The sequence below is a fragment of the Cetorhinus maximus genome, chromosome 20 (genome assembly GCF_964194155.1).
Source record: "Cetorhinus maximus chromosome 20, sCetMax3.hap1.1, whole genome shotgun sequence".
Lineage (NCBI taxonomy): Eukaryota > Metazoa > Chordata > Chondrichthyes > Lamniformes > Cetorhinidae > Cetorhinus > Cetorhinus maximus.
This window is the reverse complement of record NC_135898.1, coordinates 69,164,502-69,188,691: the sequence shown is the minus strand read 5'-3', so window position 1 is coordinate 69,188,691 and position 24,190 is coordinate 69,164,502. Positions and strand designations below refer to the sequence as shown.

General features: G+C 38.4%; 1 protein-coding gene across 8 annotated transcripts in view; it reads left to right on the top strand.

The window, feature by feature from the left end:
* The first annotated feature begins 510 nt into the window (after positions 1-510).
* ebf3a (EBF transcription factor 3a) overlaps positions 511-24,190 on the top strand; it is a 138,024-nt gene continuing 114,344 nt past the window's right edge. For 6 of the 8 annotated variants that reach the window (XM_078564894.1, XM_078564892.1, XM_078564890.1 and 3 more), the window contains exons 1-6: positions 8,427-9,118; positions 9,394-9,550; positions 9,905-9,968; positions 10,890-10,945; positions 13,512-13,585; positions 15,248-15,316. In XM_078564894.1, the coding sequence (XP_078421020.1) occupies positions 8,985-9,118; positions 9,394-9,550; positions 9,905-9,968; positions 10,890-10,945; positions 13,512-13,585; positions 15,248-15,316 (554 nt within the window). In that variant the 5' untranslated portion in view covers positions 8,427-8,984. Of the gene's footprint in view, positions 618-7,210; positions 7,368-8,426; positions 9,119-9,393; positions 9,551-9,904; positions 9,969-10,889; positions 10,946-13,511; positions 13,586-15,247; positions 15,317-24,190 lie in introns of those variants that run through there. The other 2 variants (XM_078564888.1, XM_078564889.1) reach the window with 2 other exon arrangements.

Below are 24,190 nucleotides of genomic sequence, written 5' to 3'. Positions count from 1 at the left end.
CCGTGACCCGCTTTCCAATAGTTCATTTGGCAGGGGAATTCAACATTGTTGGCAAAAGACAGTTACTTCAGGAAGTCGCGCACAGTTTCAGTCAACATTCTCTCAGATTCTGGCACTTTTACATTTAAATCTTTAACCTTCAACACTTGTGAAGTTGACATAACATTTTCATTTTTATTTGGGAAAGCGGTAGGCTGACCCCCATCCTTTCAAATAAGCCTCTTCCCATTTTTTTTTGGGGGGGGGGGCAGGGTTGAAAGATGTCTGTGACTTAAGACTCTCCAGAACCCCCACTTATGTGAGGTTTAACGTGAAGAGTTGCGCGACCTTCCTCTGAACATTTTTACAGACAAAGACAGGTCGCACCAACCATGTCCCAAACGTCCCGCCTCCTCGGGCAGCAGAGACAGCGCTTGCGCCTGAGCGAGTTTTGCACTGGACACGCGACCCCAATTTGAGTTGCAGACAGAAATTGCAAAGATTCTCCCTGTAAGTAACCAAACTAGAACAGGATCACGGGTTTCACAGCACATAAAATAAACACATGACGGGTAAATAGTTCCGACTTTGGCTTTAAAGGAAAATCTGTCTAGTGTCTAATTGTCCATGAATGAAAGGTAAGCGATGTTCTAGATTTCACACTACCTTGACATACCATAACAGTCGCAGCTGTAGGTTATAGGCAGACTCGCTCTCTTCTTTATGTTGTATTTTAATGTCCCTTTTGCTGTTATTTGTTACAATTCACAGCTAGTTCGCACATGTATGTTACCAACACGCCACGCAATCTCTCTTTCTCTCTATGTGTAATGTTTTGAATTTTTGCTCTAAAGTAAACATTTGGGTTTACATACTTCCACAAATAAATATATTGATGTGGATTATATATAATTGCATAATATTAAAAATTAATAAATAACATTTTCAACTTCTTCGAAACTTTCATTTTATTTGCGCTCCATTTAATAACATTTGGCCAAATTATTCGGATTGCGCTTACATGCTATACAGATCAAACTCGACTCAAAAACCCTCTGCGTGCCTTTGCATCCCTTTATTATTTATATGGTGTTGTACACGGCAAAAAAAAAAATACTATTAAAAGTTCAAAAGCAAGCAATTTTTGTTTTTTTTTTCATCGAAATAGAAGTGCCTTCTCTAAATGAAGACATTCGGTCACTCGGTTTTAAGATTGAAGCTATAGTCTGGCATCATATACTGTAGATATCAACATAAAAGGTGGAGTACCTAAACTATTATTATAATAGCCATGAATCAATTGTAAAAGAAAACAAGAAGAAATTGATCGATGTGTCCGGAATATTGTTGATTTATTCAAGGTGATCATTTCCTTGATAGCACATGCAATGTGCAATTGATGCAGCTAAGTTCATCGACCTCAAATCCAAATTGATGTTAACAATATTTTTAAAAACCCGAAACACTTGAGCATCGACGATCTGGAATACAGGTATGTTAACCTAGAAGTCAGTTTGCAAGTTAAGTCATTAACTTTGTGGTCTTCTATCTTGCTATTCATCAATAATCAGAAAGTGGTCACTTTTAAACTATTTGATTATGTAGTACGAGGTACAGACATTTGAAATATATTTTTATTTATGGGCGCATTTTTTTTTGTCTTATAAATGTTTACCCGTGAAATAACACCGCCGCTCGCAAAGAAACTATTGAATAATATTATAACTGATCAAATCTGTTCCTTAGCAGATTAGCAAAGTGTGAAATATGTATGGGATTTTCAAAATGAAAGGCATTGTTCAAGTTTTAAGCTTTTTATAAGTTGTTATCCTGGTTATACGCCAGGGTGCCTTTAGGTGGCGCACTGTCACCGTAATACGAAGGTTACAATGTTTGATCGCTGTCCAAAAGCGTTCGTAACAATCTTTGATTGCAAGAAGTTAGCGCATCTCATTATCCATTGATACCATCTGTGTTGGAACACTAGTTCTAAATAAAAGAAAATGTGTTCCTGTCAAAAGCAAAAATTAGCTGTTAAAATGCAGATTAAATATATTTACCATTCATGTTTCAATCATGCAATTTCCCACAGCAAATATTGTTACCACTTTTTCAAATTAATTTTTGTTAAACCAATGTATTTGAATCAAACTTTGTCCTGACTTATAGTAGTCATCTCCTGCTAATTATTTACACGCAAACATATCTCAGAATCTGATACTGTATTAAGCTTTATCTGTTTCCTTGAAGTAAATTCACATGCTGAATAATTTAGATATTGTTCAATTTTGGCAGATTCGGGTGTGCAGGAATATCCCTCGTAGTTTAACAAATTTCTGTCAGTTAGGGCAGTATACGTGTCTGACAACACATTTGGAAATCTCGTTGACGAAGCTTAACTGTATGCCAGCCCGCAGTGCCTTATTTTATTTTCACTCCTTGTTTTATTGGGACAAACTGCATATTAATTGACTGGAAGGAATCTATGTTCTTGCATTGCCCCCCAGCTACGCTTCCGGCAGCCACAACCGCCCAGCTTTCTTTCTTCATTACGATCTGTTGAATAAATGCAAATTGCGGCGTGGCATTACAAAAAAGTAAATTGGCAACAGCTTTCCAATCAATAGTTCTATTAGTATGAAAATATACCAAATTTTAATGTAAATTGTTTATCCTATGCACTGCTATACTGCATCTATATCGCAAAACATATGCGGTGAGAGAAGACAGTCTTGTTAGGATGATCGTTTTAGATAAGACTTTATCTTCGAAAATTACGTTAGTGCAAGCAAGGCTCTCTGAAAGTATAATAGCATACGAAAGCATAAACAACAACACGTTGAAAGTTTTATTATTGACAAACTAATAAATGCTGTTAATTGCTTGCTTTATTAGAATTTAAATTATGACTTTGCAAAGCATACATATTTGTATACGTGGGAATCTTAGGAAAAAAATCGGATTGAAATCCGTGTTTTGCAATTGGAATATAACAGCACTCAGCAGTTTTATGCATTTTCCCTCCGTGCTCCACTCCATCCGTGAATATCTCACCCTGGGTACGACATCTGCATTGAACATATTAAATATGACATCAAAGTCCCACCGCTTACAAAAAAAAATATCCGAATTAATTAAAACGAAGTGTGTTTCATTAAAGCCTATTACAATGTTTTAAATAATGCGATCGATCCTTGTCCGCACAATTGCACACCTCTATCCCCTTTTCCCTGGGACCGGGAATTGAGGATTTGCGCGATGCAGTGAAACTTCCTGAAGCTGGGAAGAGAGAGGGGGAAAAAGTTGGGGCTCTGAGGGTGATATATTGCTTGAGCCTTGCCGTTGTACGATTTTTTACAAATTAGATTTGATCTAGACTGGCCGGTCCATTAATAGTGTTAACGTGGATGTGTGGCTGCCTTCTAATGCCCCCAAAAGTCCAAATATCGGAATAGGTTTTGAAATGTGTGCACTTAAAAGTGTTCAAGTTTGAGATATTTACCCGATCTTTCCCGAGCGTACTTTGCATAAAAGGGGTTTGCGCTCGTTTGAACCTCCTTGTGTTCCAAGCACAAGCCAATATTCTCAGGTAGCAGGCCAGAAAGCGTTCTAAGAGCAGCTCTCACTCAGCCCTGAGACGGTGTCCCGGCACATAAAACAAAATCTTTGGACTTGTATTGTTAGACGAAAACTGCATTTGGTACTAAATGTCTTGCGGGGGGTGGGTGGGGGGAGAGAACTCCAGCGCCACCCGCTTTCCCGGACTACCTTGCCCTTCTCTCAACCTCTGGTTAATATTTTTTTAAAAAGTGGTTGCATGGTTTTAATCTCGCAAAGGGAAAGTGGGGAAAAAGTTCCACATTGTAAACACATCACGCGTTTCTAACGCATCGCCCATACAAAGGTTGATACAGGCGCCGCCGCATTTTGAAGCCCGACAACATGTGCAAAGAAACTTTGAGAAATGCAGTTTAATTCCTGGGTCTCTGCTAACAAAAAGTTACCGATCTGGATAGTAATTCACTAATAGAACGCTTGAAAAATGTGCAAAGCCCCATTCACCGCAGGTCACGAAAGGCAAACATGTGAAAATAGGAATACGATGTAGTTGGTACGTGTAAAGGTTTCTTAGTTCGGAATGATACTAGGGGAGAGTTGCTAAAGGAATCTTATTTCGCAGTCGCGATGTTGGTGAGCTGTTGAAGGAGTTCAGATTGATCCCAAAGCCGAGTCTCTGAGCCTCCCGAGGCGGCGCTATTTGTCGAATGTGCACCTTACAGGTTGCACTGTGAATTCAGGGATTAATGCTTTCCGCTAAATCTCTGCGAGGCGCTGACTAGAATGGATTTTCCTGAACAGAAAAAAAAACCACACAAACCATGTTTATATCAGCTAACCGGGATTTTGATTGATCAACATCAAATAAATCACGCGATCGGTGGTAGTGCAATAGTGGGGGGGAGGGAAAACTCATTTATGAATTGCGTTATTTTCATAAAAGTTCTACTATATTATCTACCTTGCAGCCAAACCAAAAACAAAAGCAAAACATTGGAATCGATCAGTTAACCTGTTGTGTGGCCTTTAACATACATGTAACGTCAGAATGGTTATTATCGTGCCCATTTGAGGGGAAAAAAATCGTGTTAGCTATTTGTTTATTTTGCTAAGTTGGAAAATAAATTGCGGCCAATTAAAAGTGCCTGACTGGGTTTCGAAACTCAGTAGACAATGGGTGGGATGCTCAGTATATATGGGGTTTACTGCAGAAAGACCCCAGCACTCGACTTGCTACGCTTCCCCTGCCGTTGTCACCTCACCCTGTACCAGACGAGTTTCTATCCCAGCCCCTTTGTGTAATCTTTCCCCGCAAGTTTGAGACGCGCTGTACAATTTGTTGCTTTTATTTGAAAGCTGCTTTAATTTATGCGCTAAATTGTCGTGAGCGCGCGGAGCTGTTGTGCAGTTTAAGTATTCTCTTTTTTTAAAAAAAGAGGTATATTGTTTCTCTTAAAAGGGAACTTGTAAACAGTAGCAATTAGCTCAGTTTGTGATTATTCACAAGACATCGATTTTTTTTTGGGGAGGGGGGTGGGTGGTTGGAGGCGGTCATCCCAAACCTTTAGGTATAGTGAACAAAGGCAATCAACTGCCCATAACAAAAAGAGCGTTTGTAAAACGGGGTTGAGGGTTAAAGCTAAAGGCGAAGCTGGAGATTTGGTGAAAAGCAGTGTCTTTGGTTAGCGATTGTATTTCTTGTGTGTGCTCTGGTATGACAGCGAGGAGAGGACCAGCTGGCGCGGGGGACTTGGGGCTGGGCAATGGCCATCTGACTGACTTTGGCTTGACATCTGGGAGACCACTGGTGTGTGGCACGCGAATCGCTTGATGTCGCTATTTATATGCAAATTCTGTGTATCATTCAACCCTCACCGTAAATTTACAAAAGGAACACTTCACATAATAAGGAGAATCGTTACTTCGGGAGGTCTTTGACTGGACCATGCAAATCGGATTCAGTCCCGCAAGCTTCTGCCTCCTTCTCTTTGTCCAGCAGCGGTTGCTAGCTCACTCCCCCAAACTAAAACAAAAATCCGGATAATTCCCCCAGTATTTCACAGCACAACTGCCACACTTCCCAATATGATTTCCAGCCAGATAATTCAAACAACATTTGACAACAAACAGCCCATAAATCTGTCTGTATCAATGCAATACCCATTGTGGTGAATTATTTAAATATGTTGCGGGGGGTTCACTTTTGGGGCCGGGTCGATCGTTCGACAATTTCACCCCATTCATTTAGGTTGTAAACGTTTGCAAAGAGGAGAGCTTGTGCGTGTGTGTGTGTGTGCATGTGTGAGTGATTGTTGGGGTTTAAAGCTACTATGGGGAACATTGCGCGCGGGTGTGCTATTAGAATTACTCCCCTCAGCACAAAGGGTACCTGGAAAAATTGAAACCGCCTTCACAGCACGGGGAACTCATTTGTTTCGATGCAAAAGTCAGTTTATATTGAGGCGATGAAGTTTGAACCGCCTTTATGCAACCATTCTCCGACAAGAAATGGCAGCAGTAAATTGTTGTGTCAATACGGAGTCGTCACATTTTCCCTCGATTAAATTTGGGTTGTTACAAACAGTTTGTCAAAATGGTAAATTTGGGGTGGATGTATTTTCCACGCTATCGTCTGGAGCACTCGCCGCCCAGACCAGATGAGAATAGAAAATGAGCGAAATATATTCAGCCCAAACCCTGTTGTGAGGGAACAGCTGATTCCCCTATTCTGGCCAGATGGCTTCTGAACACAGATTTGCATTAATTTTCGCCTAATATCTTCAAAAAAAAATAGTGGTGCAGCTGCATTTGTTGTCAAATACGTTTTAAAACTCTTTGGCTGCAGAACGAATGTAGCCTCTGTGACTGTTTTGCGGAACTTTTCAGTTTATTTTTTACAGTCAACGGTATCAGCTTTAAAAGGATTTGGCTAAAACCCTATAATTTGGTAATCAGATTTAAATCGCCTCCACGCGTGTAATCTGCTATAAGAACACTGTAAGTGACTTGGAGCAAGGCAGGTTTAACAGATTTGAAGGGAAACCCCCTCTTAAATATATAAAAAATATATCAATGATTTATATAAAAGTATTCACTTCGACTAGTTAGTGCTAAAATGAACTATTTTGTTTACTTTGCTACACTTATTAAATACTAACACACATAGCGGTGCTTTGCATATATGTATAAACCAGTGACTCAGAATTAAAATGCGCCCAAAATGTTCACAGATTTCAAATGTTCCATTTTAAAAATAGCATCAAGATTTACTTAGCTGTAACTTATATTTAATTTTCGCTTAAAATGCATACATTTGTTAATAATACAGATGTTCCTTGTCGATATAATACTTTCCCACAAATCAGAAATTCTTTTATTTATTATGCATAATGTTTCCTGCACATTTTGATTTTAAAATACAGTATTAGGATTCTGTAGATCTATATGGCATCTTAATATGTGATGATTGCTTCTGAAGACTAATCTTATTACTTTCAATCGCCATAAAATATGATTTTATTATACTTACGTATTTAATTAGACGCCAGCAATGTAATGGATTTTGAAATCGGAATAGCAACAGCTTTGATAATTCACTTATCTGTCGCAATAGTCATTAACCCCCCAACACCGGGAAATAGATTGCTCTAACACATCTCTTTCTCACCCTCAGCGGAGTATTGAAATTCAAGTGTTATGGTGTCCCCTGATAACAAAATTCGGAGTTCGATTTTCACCGATTAATTAAAATATTAGCGTACGTACGGTGCCAATTGTCAAAAAAAGGATGGAACTGCTAATACGAACGAAGAGAAAGAGCTGATCATTGGGTAAGTGACTATCCCTGATTCTCTCTCCCTCCAGCCTGTGCTCTTACCTTTAGTAAAAAAAAATGCACAGGGCAGCCCCCGTCCCTGGGGTCCCCCTCCTCTGGGCACCAGCTAATACCTCTGAAAGACTAGTTTTAGTCAACAAAAATCTAGTTAGGAATACATGTGGATCTTCAGGAATTCCTAGTGATCGCATGTGTTCAAAACATCTAACTTCAACTCTTCTGCTCCTTGTGTTGATACACAGCCCGCAACGCAGCCCTTATATTGCTTCTTATAAATGTACCTTATAATGTGGATATTGATTCAGTGGACGTTCCCAGATCTTTTAACCTTAATTGATAACACGACCTGATGGATACAAGAAAGAACGCCATTTAGTAATTGATCTTCAAGCTGCATAAAGAAGGCACATTGTTTCACAAGGACGTATCGTTTTAAATAAATATTAAAGTCAACACCACCCCCCCCCCACCCCCTCCCTCCAATTTCCGTGAAAAACAGAATTGTGATTCATTTTTCAGGTAGGGTTTGTTCCAGATTGTTTAATATCCGGACAGTTGTTCTGCAATGACTGGATATAAATCGGGTTTAAGGCCCGAGAACGTTTCACACATACTATTTTATAACTTTTAATTCAAACTTCAGCCGCAAGTTTTTTTTATTTGCTGCGCGTATGGCTCTCTCAGCTTCTTCCACTGCGGTTTGTGTTTAAGGTAACAACTTCATCCCTTTCATTTCTGTTTGAAGACAAACAACTCATGTGCGTTGTATATTTTTTTTTCCTAAAGGATTCATTATGTTAATAATACTTTCTGCATTTGATTTTATTGGTTGTCAATTTGAGTACAAGGGAAGTGGGGGGGGGGGGGGGGAATACACAGGGAGTGCAAAGAAAAAGGAGGGCAGCTCATCAAGGCGCCCAGGTTTGGAGCTTGTCAATCACCGGCCTCGCAGCCATCCGATTGGCTATGCTAATCAGAGCTCCATACATGGCCGCTGTCTCCTCCCCTAAACGTCAGAATCTGTCAGCGCTGGTCCCGGGGGTTTAGAGTTTTGGCTCCCGGGAAAGGATCCATTCCTAGGGGAAAGAGGGCTGAGTTTGTATGTTTCCATCCATTCTCTGAGACGCTAAAGGCCCTAATCAACCTCTCCTGTGTCCAGGAACACCTCTATGGTAATCATTTTTCGTTTATTTGTCTTTTGGAGCAGCAGAACCTTGTCAGAAGTGGTCGATTCAGCAGTGTCCTGAGCAGAATACCTTTGATGCTGTGGCAGGATGACACCACACTGAGAGAACAACATCAACAAACAACATTTTTTTTTCCACTCTTAAACCAAATTTCCCGCTAGTTGTACTTTTCTCCAGAACGGATCACGATCCAACTAGCGCTGAACTACTCCTGAAATTGTTTATGTCGTGCCAAATGCGGGACAGCTTGAAGAGGAAGCAAGTCTGAACTCGGCTTTTCTCTTACTGATCATAACGAGCTAAGTCATCTCTCATCTATTTTCCCCCCCCCTTTCATTCGCCGTGGGAAAAAAAAAAGCTGACATCTCCTACACCCTCAACCCGTACAGGAGCTGGTTTTGCAGAGGAAAAAAAAAATTGTTTTAATGTTTGGAATCCAGGAAAATATACCAAGAGGTGGGACGACCATGAAAGAGGAACCGCTAGGAAGTGGGATGAATCCGGTCCGATCATGGATGCACACTGCTGGGGTAGTGGATGCTAACACGGCCGCCCAGAGGTATGTATAATCAAATATTATTTTCCATCTGATTTTTTTTTATGTTTCTCATATCGACCCGAAATCACCAAATCCCCTCAATACGCTATCAATTACCCCCTCTCCCTCTGCTCCCCTTCACTTTCCCTTTCATTACATCATATTACTGCTAGCGACAAATCAAGAAATCTCTAGTCTCCCAAATGTGATTCCCATCTCCCATGTTTTTCATCAGTTGCTCTCTGTCTCCAGTGCAGCTAATTCTCACCGATAACACTGTTATTGTTTTCCCGCAGCGGCGTGGGTCTGGCTCGGGCACATTTTGAAAAGCAGCCGCCCTCAAACCTAAGAAAATCCAATTTTTTCCACTTCGTCCTGGCCCTTTACGACAGGCAGGGGCAGCCCGTCGAGATCGAGAGAACAGCTTATGTAGACTTTGTGGAGAAAGAGAAAGTAAGTTGCTCACCGTAGAAATCATTTTCTCTTTAAATGCACAATAACTAACAAGCATAACGGTACTCAAGAGGCGCCCAAACCACGTGTAGTTCTGCTTGTTCTAACAGCTCTCGGCTGCTAAGAAAAATAACTGCCTATTTATGACATTGTGTGTAAATATTATTTTATTACAAAAGCCTAAAAGCAAAGTGTTTCCTATTGATAGAATCCATGAGCCTGCCACATTCTTAACAAGTCAGATACTGACATGGGAAGCAGTTAATTATAAACAAATACATTAAAGAGACATGAAAAATAAACTATGGATTACAATGAACGATATAATTACTCATTTATAATGGTTGATTTTAGGAGCCAAATAATGAGAAAACCAACAATGGAATACACTACAAACTTCAGTTACTGTACAGCAATGGTAAGTTGAATTGAATTGACCCAGAGAGCTGTATTGGTTGTTCTTTTTTTATGTATTTTAATGGAGTTTGAATGCGAGTCATGTGGTGTAGATATTAATCACTGTTTATGTAACTTTGAAGTCTTACCTGGCTAACATTTGAGTGTAAAAAGAAACTTGAAAGACAAGCATTTCAACGTAGCTTTTCCTGATTTATCGGGCAATTGGCTTTAGAAATGAGCATGAGGTTGTCCCCACACCTTTAAGCAGGGTCCACGTTCAATTTTAAGATGTTTTAATTTCATGCCCTTTTCGTGGTTGCTGCACGGTAATCTAGGGAGCAGTAGATTGCACTTTATTGAAGCAGTCAAACGCAGGCTGTGAAACAATTGCTTAAAGTAAAATTTCAGAGCAAAAAGATTAAAGCAGTGCCCTTGGCTTGTTTTGCCCACAATTGACCATGGAGTCCAAATTTGAATATCATAATCAAAATTTTAAGGGTATCTGTGACATCTGTGACAATCCCCTTCGAGTATTATGGAATACTGCGAAAAAAGAAAATAAGAGAAAGTGTGAGACAAACATTCACCCCGTTAAAGACCAGCGCTCCACGCTCTACTGCACTACAAATTACACATTTCAACTAAACATAAAATTTACAATAAATGTCAAGAATTCATGAATTTCTTGGGATACAGTTTTTATTTCTGTGACGAATATTTTATTCCTGTTTTATCGCCTATCAGCTCATTTTACTGCTTTCATTACAAGGACACCAGTTTCCACGTTTTGCCAAATTAACAGTGTCCTTTAACAGAGCGGTATAGTACGCAAACTTATCTTTATATTTTTGAATGGCCTGGATGTTGATGCGGCTCTTCCATTGATAACACGCGTTTCCCTTTTTAAGTACCGTTAAATTTGATACTACTTTATTTCTAGGGGTGCGGACAGAACAGGATCTCTATGTCAGGCTCATCGATTCAATGACCAAACAGGTGAGACAGTCACAAAAAAAGTACACGTTAATTTTTGCATTATAAAGTTTACAACCGCTTATCTCCTCTCCCCCCTCAGGGCACAATATTGTACAGTTTTACACGTTGGTAGGGAAGCGACACTTTTGCATGTTGGAGCGTTTTAAATGAATTGCCTGGCCTGGAATAAACCACATTTTATATGTGTTTGGATAAGTTGGACTATTATGTGTGTGTGTTTCAAAATTGCTGGCGTCAAAGTTAGCACTTTGCGAAGTCAGGCGTGATTTGATTTTTGTAGAACTAGATGATCTGGCAGTTGGCTCCTCCATTTGTCTCCGGAGTTAAATGCGTTCAGGTGAAAAGTCAGCGTGTCCTCTTCTAGTTCCAATTCACCTCTCAGCCCAGTCTCCATAATTCAGCTCCACTTTTGTTCCTGCCCAGGAGCTGCAGCTTTGAGAGAGTGCGCCAGGGGTCATGAAACAGTCCATTCCCTGAGATCAGCTGTATTTCTTTATCATCTGTCTGTCATACCTTGTAAATAACATAATTACAGGCAGTTGCTTATTAAATTATTTAGCCTGTCTTCTGCAACTTCAAAGATGATAAGTGCGGTTGATCAAAAGTACTGCACAGTAATTAGCCACGGGAGCCGGCACGTTCACACTTTTACTTGAAAGTCGCCAAATATTTCACCATCTCCCCACAATACAGTTTTTAATCCCCCCCCTTACACTGTAATGTTCCCACAAAGAGATTGTAAATAAAACAAATAAAGAGCAACGTTCAAGGAGCTGCCCGAACGACTGACTGGGTCTCTCTTCTTCCCGCTGGAAACCGTTATTTTCGCTTTGATTATTGCACTTTTTGGTCAAGCGGCTTTGATACGTAAACCCACTCGACCTGTGCGATACATTCATTTTATGAAATTAGATTTCTAACTCAGAATTCAGATTTACAAATCAAGGCTATGATCACGCAGGGATTTCTCGAATTGTAAAGAGAAGACAGTTCTCAAACAACGTTGATACATTTTTTTTTGTACACACAGAAATCATAAGATGACCCACAAATGATGAATTTTTGAATTAAAGATTTCAACCTGACAAGCGATTGACAGCTATCATGAACCCCCTCCCCCCTCCCCCCAGTGCTATTTCCCCTTTGCAACAGTTATTTTAATAGGTCGGAAACCACCCCCCCCCCTTAACGTCTTTCAGTACCCTATAAGTTGACAGTGTGATTATATTCCCAGTTTATCTACACAACTACGTGTTTGTCGGGATCGCCGTAGCCTAATTAAAAGGGTGTATACAGTGCCTGCGAATAGTTTGGTTTGAAGGATAGCTATCTTATTTTAAAAGATAACTGCTCATTTAGCCACACATCCTCCTATCTTAATACTGCAAATGAGGCTTTTCAAAAGCGCTAATCTCCTCACTTGATTGATGGGAAATAGCCCTGTAACTGATCAAAGAGCCAAAGGCGCAGACAACTAATTTATTGATTCAGATTTTTTTTTGCAGTAAAGTGGGAGCAGAAAACGCAAACCACTAGGCGCGTAGGGAAAGGTTTTGAGAAGGGGCGCCCTAACCTCTCCAACTTAACGTGTTCTTGCATTTTGGTGGCAACAAATAGAGGAAGTGGTGGGGCGGGGGGTGGTGGAAGCATTCCGAGCTGTGCGTTGGTTACAATGCGGGGAAAGTGAATCTCGTTAGCTGAATTATAAGGGAGCAGACAGCTTTGAGCTGGGATCCGATGCGCTCAGCTGAGTTGTAAAAAAAGCGTGGTGCGTTTGTGCGCACTGCTCGTTGGAGAAGAGTCGCTGAAAGGCTAGCGAGGAGAGGGCGACTGACTACACCTAGAGCTCCCACCATCTGGCTGCTGTTAGAGCGAATGCTCAATAATTACTCAACCGTACTCCCAGACTGTCTTTTTAGAGAAAAAAAATCATTGTGTGTAATTGAAAAATAAACACCAGATTCGCTCCATGAGTTAAGTCACAAAAACTATCCGCAGTTTTGTTTTTTTTGAGGGGAGGGAAAGCAAAACGACGACGCAAGGCACAGCACAATCTACTTTGGTCCAAAACTTGCTCGGCCGCCACAAAATTAAAAACCATTGACACCCCAAATAACAACAGTGGCGGCTGATGCGAAGCGAACGTGAGATTATTTAGCAAATAGTGTCTTTGTCGAGGTGACACCCAAGTGAAACCTTGCCCCCACCTCATAAAATACATAATCAGAATCTAACATGACATGTCATTAATACCTGGGAATGACAGCCACTCTTCGCCTTTCTTAAGGGCAACCTCTACCTGATATAAACGTGACCGTGGGTTTCAGAATGGCAAGGCGTCCGTTTTCGGGCCTTTTCCATTTCGTCTGCCCTTAAAAATGTAGAAGTTTGTTGGTTTAATGGACAACAGGGAAAGTGTCATGGAGAATGATCGGAAAACTATCTCCACTTTTTAAAAAGAGGCCAATGTTTCTGCATAACCAGGTTTAGCGGCATTTTGTCATTGCTGGTGGCAACTTTTCAATGTTAAATGGCTGATTGTTGTTTCTTCTGATAATTGCTTCAGCCGATAGTATACGAAGGTCAAGACAAAAACCCCGAAATGTGCAGAGTCCTCCTTACACACGAAATAATGTGCAGGTAAGCTACTTATATTTGCGAGTGGGCTTTTGTCAATGGGAAAAGTTACACACAATTATCCTCTATTCAACACGCAGGCCTGAAGACATAACTGTTTGCAGCAACCGTGCAGACGCTTAACAATAGTAAATTTCATATAGGAAATTATTATTGTTTCTTTGCATACCAACAGTTGAAAACATTGTCCCTTTGATACTAAATAAAGCAAAATTTCTCCACCCACATAAGTGGAAGGGGTTACTGCATTTCAGAAGTAAAATGTGGAAGTTATGTTTCAGTAACTGTAAGAGATACTTCATTACCAACATTCGAACTCTTAGTAGTTACTTAGGTCTTGAGCATTGGGGAAAGTTAAATCTAACATGTTGTTTGCTGCACCTGATTAATATATTACCTCTGCAACTCTAAAGTACTTAAAGAAAATCATCAAAAGCAGGTTATAATTAGTTGATGTATCTGCCAGTGATGCTATAAGAGTCAGAGATCATTCAGTCATTTTACTGTCCTGTTCTTCACTACATTGAACCACAGATAAGGCATAATCTGTTATTGATAAAAAAAAGGAACTCTTTGTACTTATTGAGCTCATGTATGTGAGAATTGATTTTGATACTGTCAGTTAACCTTTTCTCTGGAGCAGTGAGGCATTGTTCATTCTGTTGTTAGATAGCATGCACATCACCAGGATGTGTGTCACAGGAGCAATTTCCCACCTGTTTTTTCTAACTGCCATAAGAGTTTCACCCTACAAGGGAAATAAAAATGCATCATTGATTTTGTATGTATTGAATGTGAAATATAGTTGCTTGTTAGAACAGAGCTGATCAGGAAGTGCAGCCAGGATTTCAGGCTACAGTAGCAGGTATCATACTCTAAGGGGCATACTATTCCTAGCTATTATACTTATTGCTTAATGTAATTTCACTTAAAACGTACTGTAACAGTGCTAATATACAAAAGCATAGTTTTCCCCACACTAGGTAATAAATATAAATTACAACCAATAAAGTGAAATTCCTTTATTATCCACCACTACATGTATTGCAATTAACATAGAAGAGAGCACAGATGTGATTTAAGCTGTAAGTGGAAGACTGTAGACTTTCTTTAATCACTTTAGCTGTCAGATTTAAAAGGCTTTATATACTTTGCCTACCATATGGTGTTAATTTAGCCAATTTAGACATGTAACCATTATACAACTATGATTTTTAAAGATATAATCATGTATTATATTTGCCATATTCTAATTTCAATTATATTTATGAAACATATTTGACAAATATTTTTTTTAAATAGCAAAAGGGGCATACAGACTGTTATGGTTCCAATTAATAAATGCCCCACAGAAATATTGGTTGAAGGTGGCATCTTGCATCTTCTCCAGAAATAACAGCTTGACAATTAGAGGTAAACAAAAGCGGAAGCTGTGAAAACTTATTCCCAAGCCTCCTGCCTCTTTCTTTTCTGAGATCAACGCAAAGAGAGACACCATAACATGTTGTTTTCCAATCTTTTAATATTGCCATTGTGGTGCTTGCGAACTGGCCATGATAATATTGAGGTTGAAAGCAGTGGCGGGGTGGGGACAGTGGAGGAGGAGGGAGTGGGGGGTAATGATTTATTGTAAAAAGTACTTTTGACTATTTATTTTATTTATAGCCGGTGTTGTGACAAAAAAAGTTGTGGCAACAGAAATGAAACACCCTCAGATCCCGTCATTATTGACAGGTATGAAAGTATTTTTATTCTTTGATGCCCATTACCCTCAGTTTTGCATTTAGCTCATTCTGCATTGTTCCATTTGTTGTCCTTTTGCATTATCATGCACAGGTGGGTTGACTTGGAAACCTGGTGGCTCACTCTGTGGGGATTCAGTAATTGCTTGTGAGTTGTCAAGGGAAGCAGTTTCATCTGCCACCATGTTCACTGTGAAGAGTATTTTATGCCTAGAGAGCTTTTGGCTTTAAATGCAGATATGTGCTCTAATCTGTTTCTGAGTAACTTCGTATTTTATGTTACTTTTAGTTGTCATTGGTTTAATGTTTAGCTACGTATTATCCCCTTTTGTTAGAAAGAAATATATGTTGCTGAAAGGCTTCTGGTACTTAATTTGTATAAAATAGCTGCTGGCACACATTAAAAGTTATTGCAAAGTATAGGTATGATAACTTGCTTCTAAACTCAAATCTTTTGTGCGTTTTGAATAAAGATAGAGTTTCAGCCACTTTCATTACTGAGGTATCTTCTGAACATGAACTTTGGTTTCACTGTCTGAAAATTAAACCAGGAAAAGACCCTAAGTTAAGCCTGACGAAATATGCACCACCAGTAGAGAGCAATGCCAATGTTTGATTAGCTGGAATAGCTGTTTGCTTAGTGGAGAATGTTAGCTATCTGACAGAGGGGACATCTTTCTTATTAGTAATCAAATAGGGCAGACCAGTTGTTGCCATCACTCTGGGATTGTGTCAGGCAATTGAAGGCAGGTTCAACAGTTTGAGGAACTTGGTGTTGAAAAATCAATACAATTATATTTGTCTTTAGTGTTTCTGTCCTTATGGACTCAAAGTAGAATTTCTACATAAAGAGTGCAATTATAATACAAGTAACTTTTTAGTTTGTTAAGTGATTATTGAAAATAAATGCACTGCATATTTTTTCTTAATATTCCTCAATGTTATCAGCATTCTTCATTGCATTTGTCTGGCTGAAAGTTATAAAAATTATTTTGCATTTTATGACTCGGGTTAGTATGTGTTTCATTACAGTGGCTATTGAGCATATGTACTGAACAGATATTATGATGTAATTTAAGGACACATTAATATTGTACATTTATTGTGTTATCAATAGTGATGGGATTATAACCTGCAATATGATTTATGTGAAAAAACAGGTCTATTATAGGCAAAGGTGAAATAGCAATCCTAATACATTGAATTAAAATTTATACAATAAATCATAATAATAATATAATATGATAACTTAGTTTGAAGGCATTTGCAGGGCTTCTTCAGGAAGATAATTAGAACATTTTATTTCAAAATATTTGAAAACAAATAATTGCAAAATTTATAGACATTCAATAGAAAAATACGCATGGTGACTGAATCTTTTTTACACCATCTTATGGTTCTTTATAAAACAGTTGCGTTTTATTGCCTAAGAAAACCATAGGAAAACGTGTTAATGAGTTTTAAGAATAACTGTTGTGTGGTTTAAAGTAATAACTGGAGCAAATGCCAGAAACTAAATTATTTATGAGAAATCTGGTGCTTGTTTCTAAATTTACTTGAAGTATACAAAAGAGTTGCAAATGTAGGAGTTCTAATAAGCTTAATGCTATGCTATATACCAAGTACTGGGGTGAAACTGAGGGACTCTAGTAGGACTGTAAAGCTCCTGCTATACACAAATCTAGTTAGAAAGAAGGGTGAAAAAGTTGATAATCTTGATAAATATCGGAAAAGTGTTATCGGTAAAACATAAACATGTAGATCCAAATAGAGACCATATTGGTGCTACATGTCTTTCAACATATTAAAACAAAGTTGGAGTGAGAACCTACATTTGCAGAGTTTTTTTCCCCCTGTTTTGTTGTATGGCTTAGAGTCCCCCGGTGAGCAATCTCATCACTTGGCTAGTTGGTTCTAAAAGGAATCACAGGGAGCACGCTCTACCAGTTCCTTTTTGCCCTCGGACACATTTAGCAGGTTCTGAACAGATAAGGCATACTTGTCCTCGGGATATGAACCAATAATTCAATCTTGAATTGAGATCTATGACCACACATTTGTTCCAGCTCAAGTCCAAGCAGTGTTCCGTAAATCAAAACCATTGTCCATCGTTAGGTGAAAAAAAATAACATAGCAGCTTATTGCAAATAAACTGCTTAAAGGAAAGTCTTCTGACCTAAATGTATTCAGTGGGAGGGTGGGTGGGATGGTGGTGGGGGGTTGGGGGGTTGGGGGGTGGGGGTGGGGGGGATGGTGGAGGTGGTGAAAGGGGTGGAGAAAGAACACATTTGCTTTGTTGTTCTGCTGAGCAGGATGAAAATATCATTTTCATAGTAAAATAATGTTTTCTGGGAAAACAAAAAACAGATGTTCTTTATTCAGAACATCCATTGTCTATATCTCATGAATCTAAAGAGATAAATCCTCTTTCACCCATACATTTTGATGGTCTTAAATGATTACAGGATGCTGCAAAAATTGTTTAAATTAGAACCATAATCTGGGCTAAAGTAATTCTTCCGTGCTAGCATAGTGTATTTTATTGCTAACTGCGGAAATTCCTGGAAAGGTACATCCTCTTGCCTTTTCCTTCCCTGTGTGGGTTCAATGTAGATGGATGCAATGTCCAACTGTTGAAAATTGAAAAGACTGATTGTTGAGGAAGACAAGAGGAGGCAGGATTATATTACAATCACAACACAGCACAGCAATACGCTGGTGAGAGCTCTGGTAGCTGTGCTGGGATACATTAAATGGGTTCACGATACATTACGGATAGCACACACAGCAGAATGTTCCCAGTGGCACCCGTGCAGTCAAATAGCAAGTTGGCATCTTTACTTGTAGTAACTGGCATCCCCTGTAGATCTGGCATTTCTGTACAGTTCAGGAGACTTATCATTCCAAGTGTGTCCTATTTTCCTGTACAGCAGCCAGACATCTGTTTATCCCATTTTCTCTCTCTTGGAGCGATTGGAATGGCTTTAGTTTAGTGAAAAGTTTAGTCAGGTTTAACAGCTGTTACTGAATTTCAAGCCTGCTGGTTTCTAAAATATTTTCATTGACCTTTGAATTTATGTAGAAAACATTATGTTTTTTAATGCCTCTGAAGCAATGTAAATTCGTGATTTTTAAATCATTTTGAGTTTGTTGCTATCATTTAACATTTAATTGTTGAGAAAGGCCAATATTTTTCAAATAAAACTTTTTTAAGGAAACTAATATAAGTGGACTAGAATGAAAAGTTTTAATTATTCTATGCCTGTAATTTAAGGGTTTTTCAGTTTTGAAGTGATAGTACTATGGTAGTTGAAGACTGATTTTAGTTTTCTTAGTCAACGTTGCTTCCTTTCACTTCCTGTCACAAAGGTCAAAGAAAGCTGACCTTTGCTGGCAGCTTCAGTTGTTGAATAATTCATGTGATTGACTTTTTGTCAGTGCACACAGTTGTGCTCTGGGACATTTTATTCATTTACCTCATTTAAAGCGCCTTTCTGCACCTGTTCAACTATTAATATCATGTAATTTGTGCCTAATGCCGATTTTGCTTAACATTCATTATATTTCTTATTAGCTATATTTCCAAACGATTATGTATGATTATTACTAGACCCTAGGAACAGTGATGGGTTATTCCCCAGACCTTTACATCTTCTTGTCAGGCTGTTTTCGGAAGCAGTGAGAATAAACATTTGACCAATCCCAGTGTTTTTGTTCCTAGTCCATATCCAACCACCAGTTAAAACATTTTCCCTTATGGCTTTGGAAAAGCATGATTAAACCCTACTCTGTTGAAGCTGTACAAATGCCAGCATTTATAAGGTCAACGGTTTTGTTAAAAATGCAATGTAAATTAGAATCTCTGGAAAGGGACATTAAACAAAACTTAATTCATTGTCTTCTTGAATGCCATTTATGTTTTGGCTAAGCCTGGGACTGACAAGCAGGTTTTAAAATTTTAATAATTTTAAATTAAACATTGTTTTGTTATCTACCACTTAGTATGCTACAGTGTTTGGACAATTAATGCAAAGCTGTGATTGTTGGTGGTTTCCACTGTATGTTTAGAGATTATATAGAAACCTTCTTTGAATGGCATGTTGTCATTACATCTGCATAATGTAATTAGAGCAGCACAGTTTTAGTGTTAAGTTTCCTCCTCACTTTCTCATGTACATTAGCATATCAACATTATAACATAGGGCTGATATTTTCTCAGCTTTTTGTTGTGCTTTGATTTCACTTTCCAAGGTGTACCTTGTACCAAATAAACTGCAAGTCCTCTGCTTAAACTATTGTTTCTACCCTTCTCCTGGTGTTTCTGCACAGATTTCAAGGCTGCAGTATATTTCTGATTAATGAGCTTGGCAGTAGAAAATACATTTCAGGTCAGGAGAAACTACAAGTGCAGTCTCCATACAAGTACACAGGTGTGAACATTTCTGCATTATTTATGACCGTCTCACATATCTTGTGCTATAGAGGAAAAACAAAAAAAAATGGAGAAGTGCTTTGTTCATTCAGTCTTCAAAACTAAATATATCTCAGTGACCAAAGACTATGGTGAAATGTCAAGAAACAGGGACAGTGTTTTGCTGAGGGTGTTGGGTGGTGGGGTGGGGGGGGGGGGGTTGGCATTGATGTGGTGGTGGTGGTGCTGGGACAGGGGAAGGCTGCAGAGAGGAGAAGAAGCTTACAGAGAAAGTGAGAGAGTAAAATTGGAGAAAAAGGAGGCTACTTACATACAAAGAGATAGTGAGAGTAGCATATGTGGGAGAGAATGAGAGAATAGCAGGAAGGGAAGGGGAGACAAGCCAAGCTGTCAAAAACTATACAAAGTGAAGTAATCTGATAGAGACCATTCCGTGCTTCTGTTTCTGTCTTATCAGGTGAAAAAGAGAGATACTGCCATAGCCTGTAATTTTGTTTGGATGTCTTTGATAAATTGCGTTAGTTTATGGAAAAAAATCTCCCAAAATCAGAACACTATTATTCCATGTTAAAGAAATTGGTGATTTTATCAGCAAATCAACAAGATTTCTTTCTATAGCCTTAAGAGAACATAAACCATGAAAGTGGAAATAGAGCTGTTTGAACAAAGTATTAGTAACAAAGTTTATAAAGTCTGAATCTGCGATTCAAGATGTTTGGTTTTTAGCCAAAAATGATGTAATAGTATATTCATTTCCTTCCACAAATCTTTAATCACTTATAAGAATACAGGGATTGGTATGGGGGAGGGGGTATATTGTGACTTACAGATGGAAATTCCTAGCTTTAGTGAAGGGGGTTTCCACTGCAGAAGCCAGAAGGTGATTGACAGACAGGGCTACAGGAAGTGAAATCTCAGGGAGCTTAACCTGTACTTGGCAGAGCTTCCACAGATTACACTGAAGAGAAAATAAAAAGCACTTGTTTCAGTGGAACTACCAGTTAACAAGTAATGGATGTGGACTTTAACATAAAACTTTATTTTTTTTTAAATAACTTTTTATATATTGCTCAAATTGTGTCATTGAAACTGTAATTCAGAAAAGAAATTATTTTTTTATTCGCGCGGTTAACTCTCTGTACCCAAAACTACTTTTATTAAAGTTAACGTATAATCAATTTTGTTGACAACACTCGGATATCAGCAGATTAGTCATTCTTATTAGGGATCCTTATCGTCAAGATTTGAGTCCCATTGCCAAATTCAGCTAGGCCAAAGGAAAAATGTTTACTAAACAAGCGAGTTTAATATAACAGAATTTTAATGAGGTTTGGTTATAAACTACTATAAACATAAACTAACTAAAATCAACTGTTATCTTTTACTTATAATGGTAAATACAGTAATGCATAACAGCTGGTTAGTTTGCTAGGGACCATGTTGTGTTTCTCGAATAGTAACTTCATTGGGAAATGAGTTGAACATATGTGCAAAGGAAGGGCCTTACATTTGTGTTGTTGTAAGACATGTAACATGGGCCCAGCTAACGGAAGAAGCTGGCTCCAGCTTGTCGCTAGTGAAAGACGAAACACGGTTACACATCTGGTGAGAAAGAGCAGTTCATTTGCCGAGACAGCTCTCCCTGCTCTAGCTGAAAGAGGCTATTTTGATAGAAACAAAGCAGTGGGGGCTGGGGTGTCGGTTACTACCATTGGACTGACTGAAAAGTCTCAGGGTTCAATAATAAAGACAAACTAAAATTACAGCACGCAGGGTTAAACCCCAAAACACTGCTTACACAGACATTTTTTATTTAACAAATCTAATCTCCTCCTAACAAAAGTTTACTTGAAAAGGGGGCACAAGTTTTAAAGTGAAGTGTAAGCAACAATTAATCTGCAGCTAAAAAAGGAGTTATTGAACAGAAAATCTCTGGACTCAGACTTGGTTCATCTGACTGTGACATATGTGCAGTAAAAGAACTTTATTCGATTGTGTATACAAGACGAACACTCCCCCTTTTTAGTATTGAATGCACTGCTGGTGCTCTGCACATTCACCCTAGCCATGCTCGCAGGACTTGTGACCGCACAGAAGGCTCAATTTAGGCAGGCGACAAAAGGCCCTAACAGTTGGAGTAGGGCTATTAATGCACAATGGGCAGACGCGGGTGCCCATTCTTTGTGAATAACAACCAGTAAAATTGAATTGGTTTTGGTATTGTGTGGATTGTAAGGAATGCACTTTGCCAACCCAAATTTGATTAGGATTTCCTCTACAAGTTTGCGTAGCCCTTCTGTGGTGCGTATGCCTCGGCCGGGTAGCTATTTACTTTCATCCAAATTACATTATCAGTTTGTTCCTGAATGAAGCTATAACCGTTATTTTTATCCATCTGGAAGAGAATAAGAGAGGGGATAAAAGGGGGTGGGGGGGGGGATGATAAAGAAAGAGTGAGGTATGGTTTCATTAAAGTATTCCTTTAAAAGTTAGTGGTTTCGATTAATTCTAGTTAAATATATACATGTTTGAATTAGGGACTGAACTATAGAGGAAGAAAGCTTTTTAGTTCTGAAGAATATGCCATGTTTCACATATTGTAAATCATTCTACGATATAAATAGTCAATTTATTTATTGGGTTTAAATTAATTTGTGGTGTTTTAATTTTTCCTATGGAATTTATTATAACGAAAGTAAAAAGACAAAATGTCCTCTTATCTCGCGCACACACGACATTTCAATATTAAGAAAGTAATTTTTCATCAAACCTATCAGTGAAAGCAGTAACGTCACAACTAAGTGCCTTGTAATTTTACTTTTTTGTGCATATAAGTGGGAGACAGGAAAACACCATCTGTTTTTATAAGATATATTCTTTCGCAGCAGAGCTGCAATGTTGGTTGATGCAGGACTTGTTTGTCCATGTCAGTGATTTTGTTTTGTCTCTTACGCCTGGCTTTATGAGTGACAGGATTCTGGGTACAAGTCAGCAAGGTTAGTGGTTTATGTATGCAAACTGCATATTACTGACATAAATCTATTATGGAAAAATCTTAAAAATGGATTCTGTGGGAATTGAAAAATAATGTCTTTCGCAGATTAGTTTCTGTATTGGGACATATTAAACTGATTATGGAACATCGCAGTCTTAAATTGTAGTAGCAGCACTGCCTCAGATTCCTTCCTTGTGACTTCCACTTTCACTTAAAAATACCCCTTTAAGTGCATTTGGTGAAATGTTAAATGTGTGACAGTTAGTATGTTATTAATAAAACCTGCACATTCCAAACTGCCCTTCCAAAACACTCATTGCATTTTTGCTAACAGCGGAACAGTAAAATTATCTTTTAGAATGATTTTTCAAGTTTTCAGAATAAAAGACTAGCTTTCCTTTATTAGAGTAACCATTGTCACTACCAGACACACACTCTTTGTTGGAAAACACAATATTCCTTCTCTTTTAATAGTACTGAAATAATTAGCTCCAATATGAAGTGCAACATTTGTTTTCAGTGCATTATATGAGAAGAAAAGCATTAAGTTAATCCAGTGGGTTTGATGATACACATAATTCAACATGAGGGTAAGTAATACAAGCCCTTCCTCAGATTCACACCCATAGCATTTGTTTCAAATTAGAAGAGGTTTGTAAATCAGATCAATATGTGTGGATGCTGTAGTCCCTTAGTGGGATCTCTTATGTCAATTCTCCCTCAATATTTGCTTATTGGAAGTGGTGCCAATGTGTGCTTCCCACATCCATTTCCATTTTCAGAACACATAGCAATTTGTATTGTGACACTAGAAAGATTGGGTAAGGAAATAATCTGTGGATAGGATTGGACATGCTACTGGGTCCTGCTGTTTGAGGTCATAGGACACCGATCTATGTGGTGGACAGAACTCATCTGTTACCTCCACGATCTGTGCATTGGTCCTTGGCCTAGAGAAGACCCTGGGGATGGTGGAATGAATTTAGCAAAAAGCTTTTTAAACAAAAACAGTACACATCATTTATTAAATTAGATATTCTATATCTAATAAAAATAACAGTTTATATAAAATACAAAAAAATGAGCTTTGTAAGTTAAACGCAGCACTGTTATAGACCTGAAGGCTTTTATCATTAAAGTATTTAAAATTAACCTGAAATAACTGTCAAATAATACACAATTCAGATATTAGCTAAGTGCCATTTTCAAGATAATTTTTCATCTTTCATGTGTGGCATCAAAGTAAACTACCACTCATTTTCCCTGAGAATTCATTATAATTGCTTCTACCACTTTTAGGTTCCAGAAGCTCCATGCTTCTTCTATGAAATAAACGGTATTTCAAAACATATTTTATTCTTGTTCATTAAGAGCAGAAGTAGCTAATTTGCAGTGACTTTGTGCTATGATGTGATAGTAATTAATCGTATGTGTTTCAG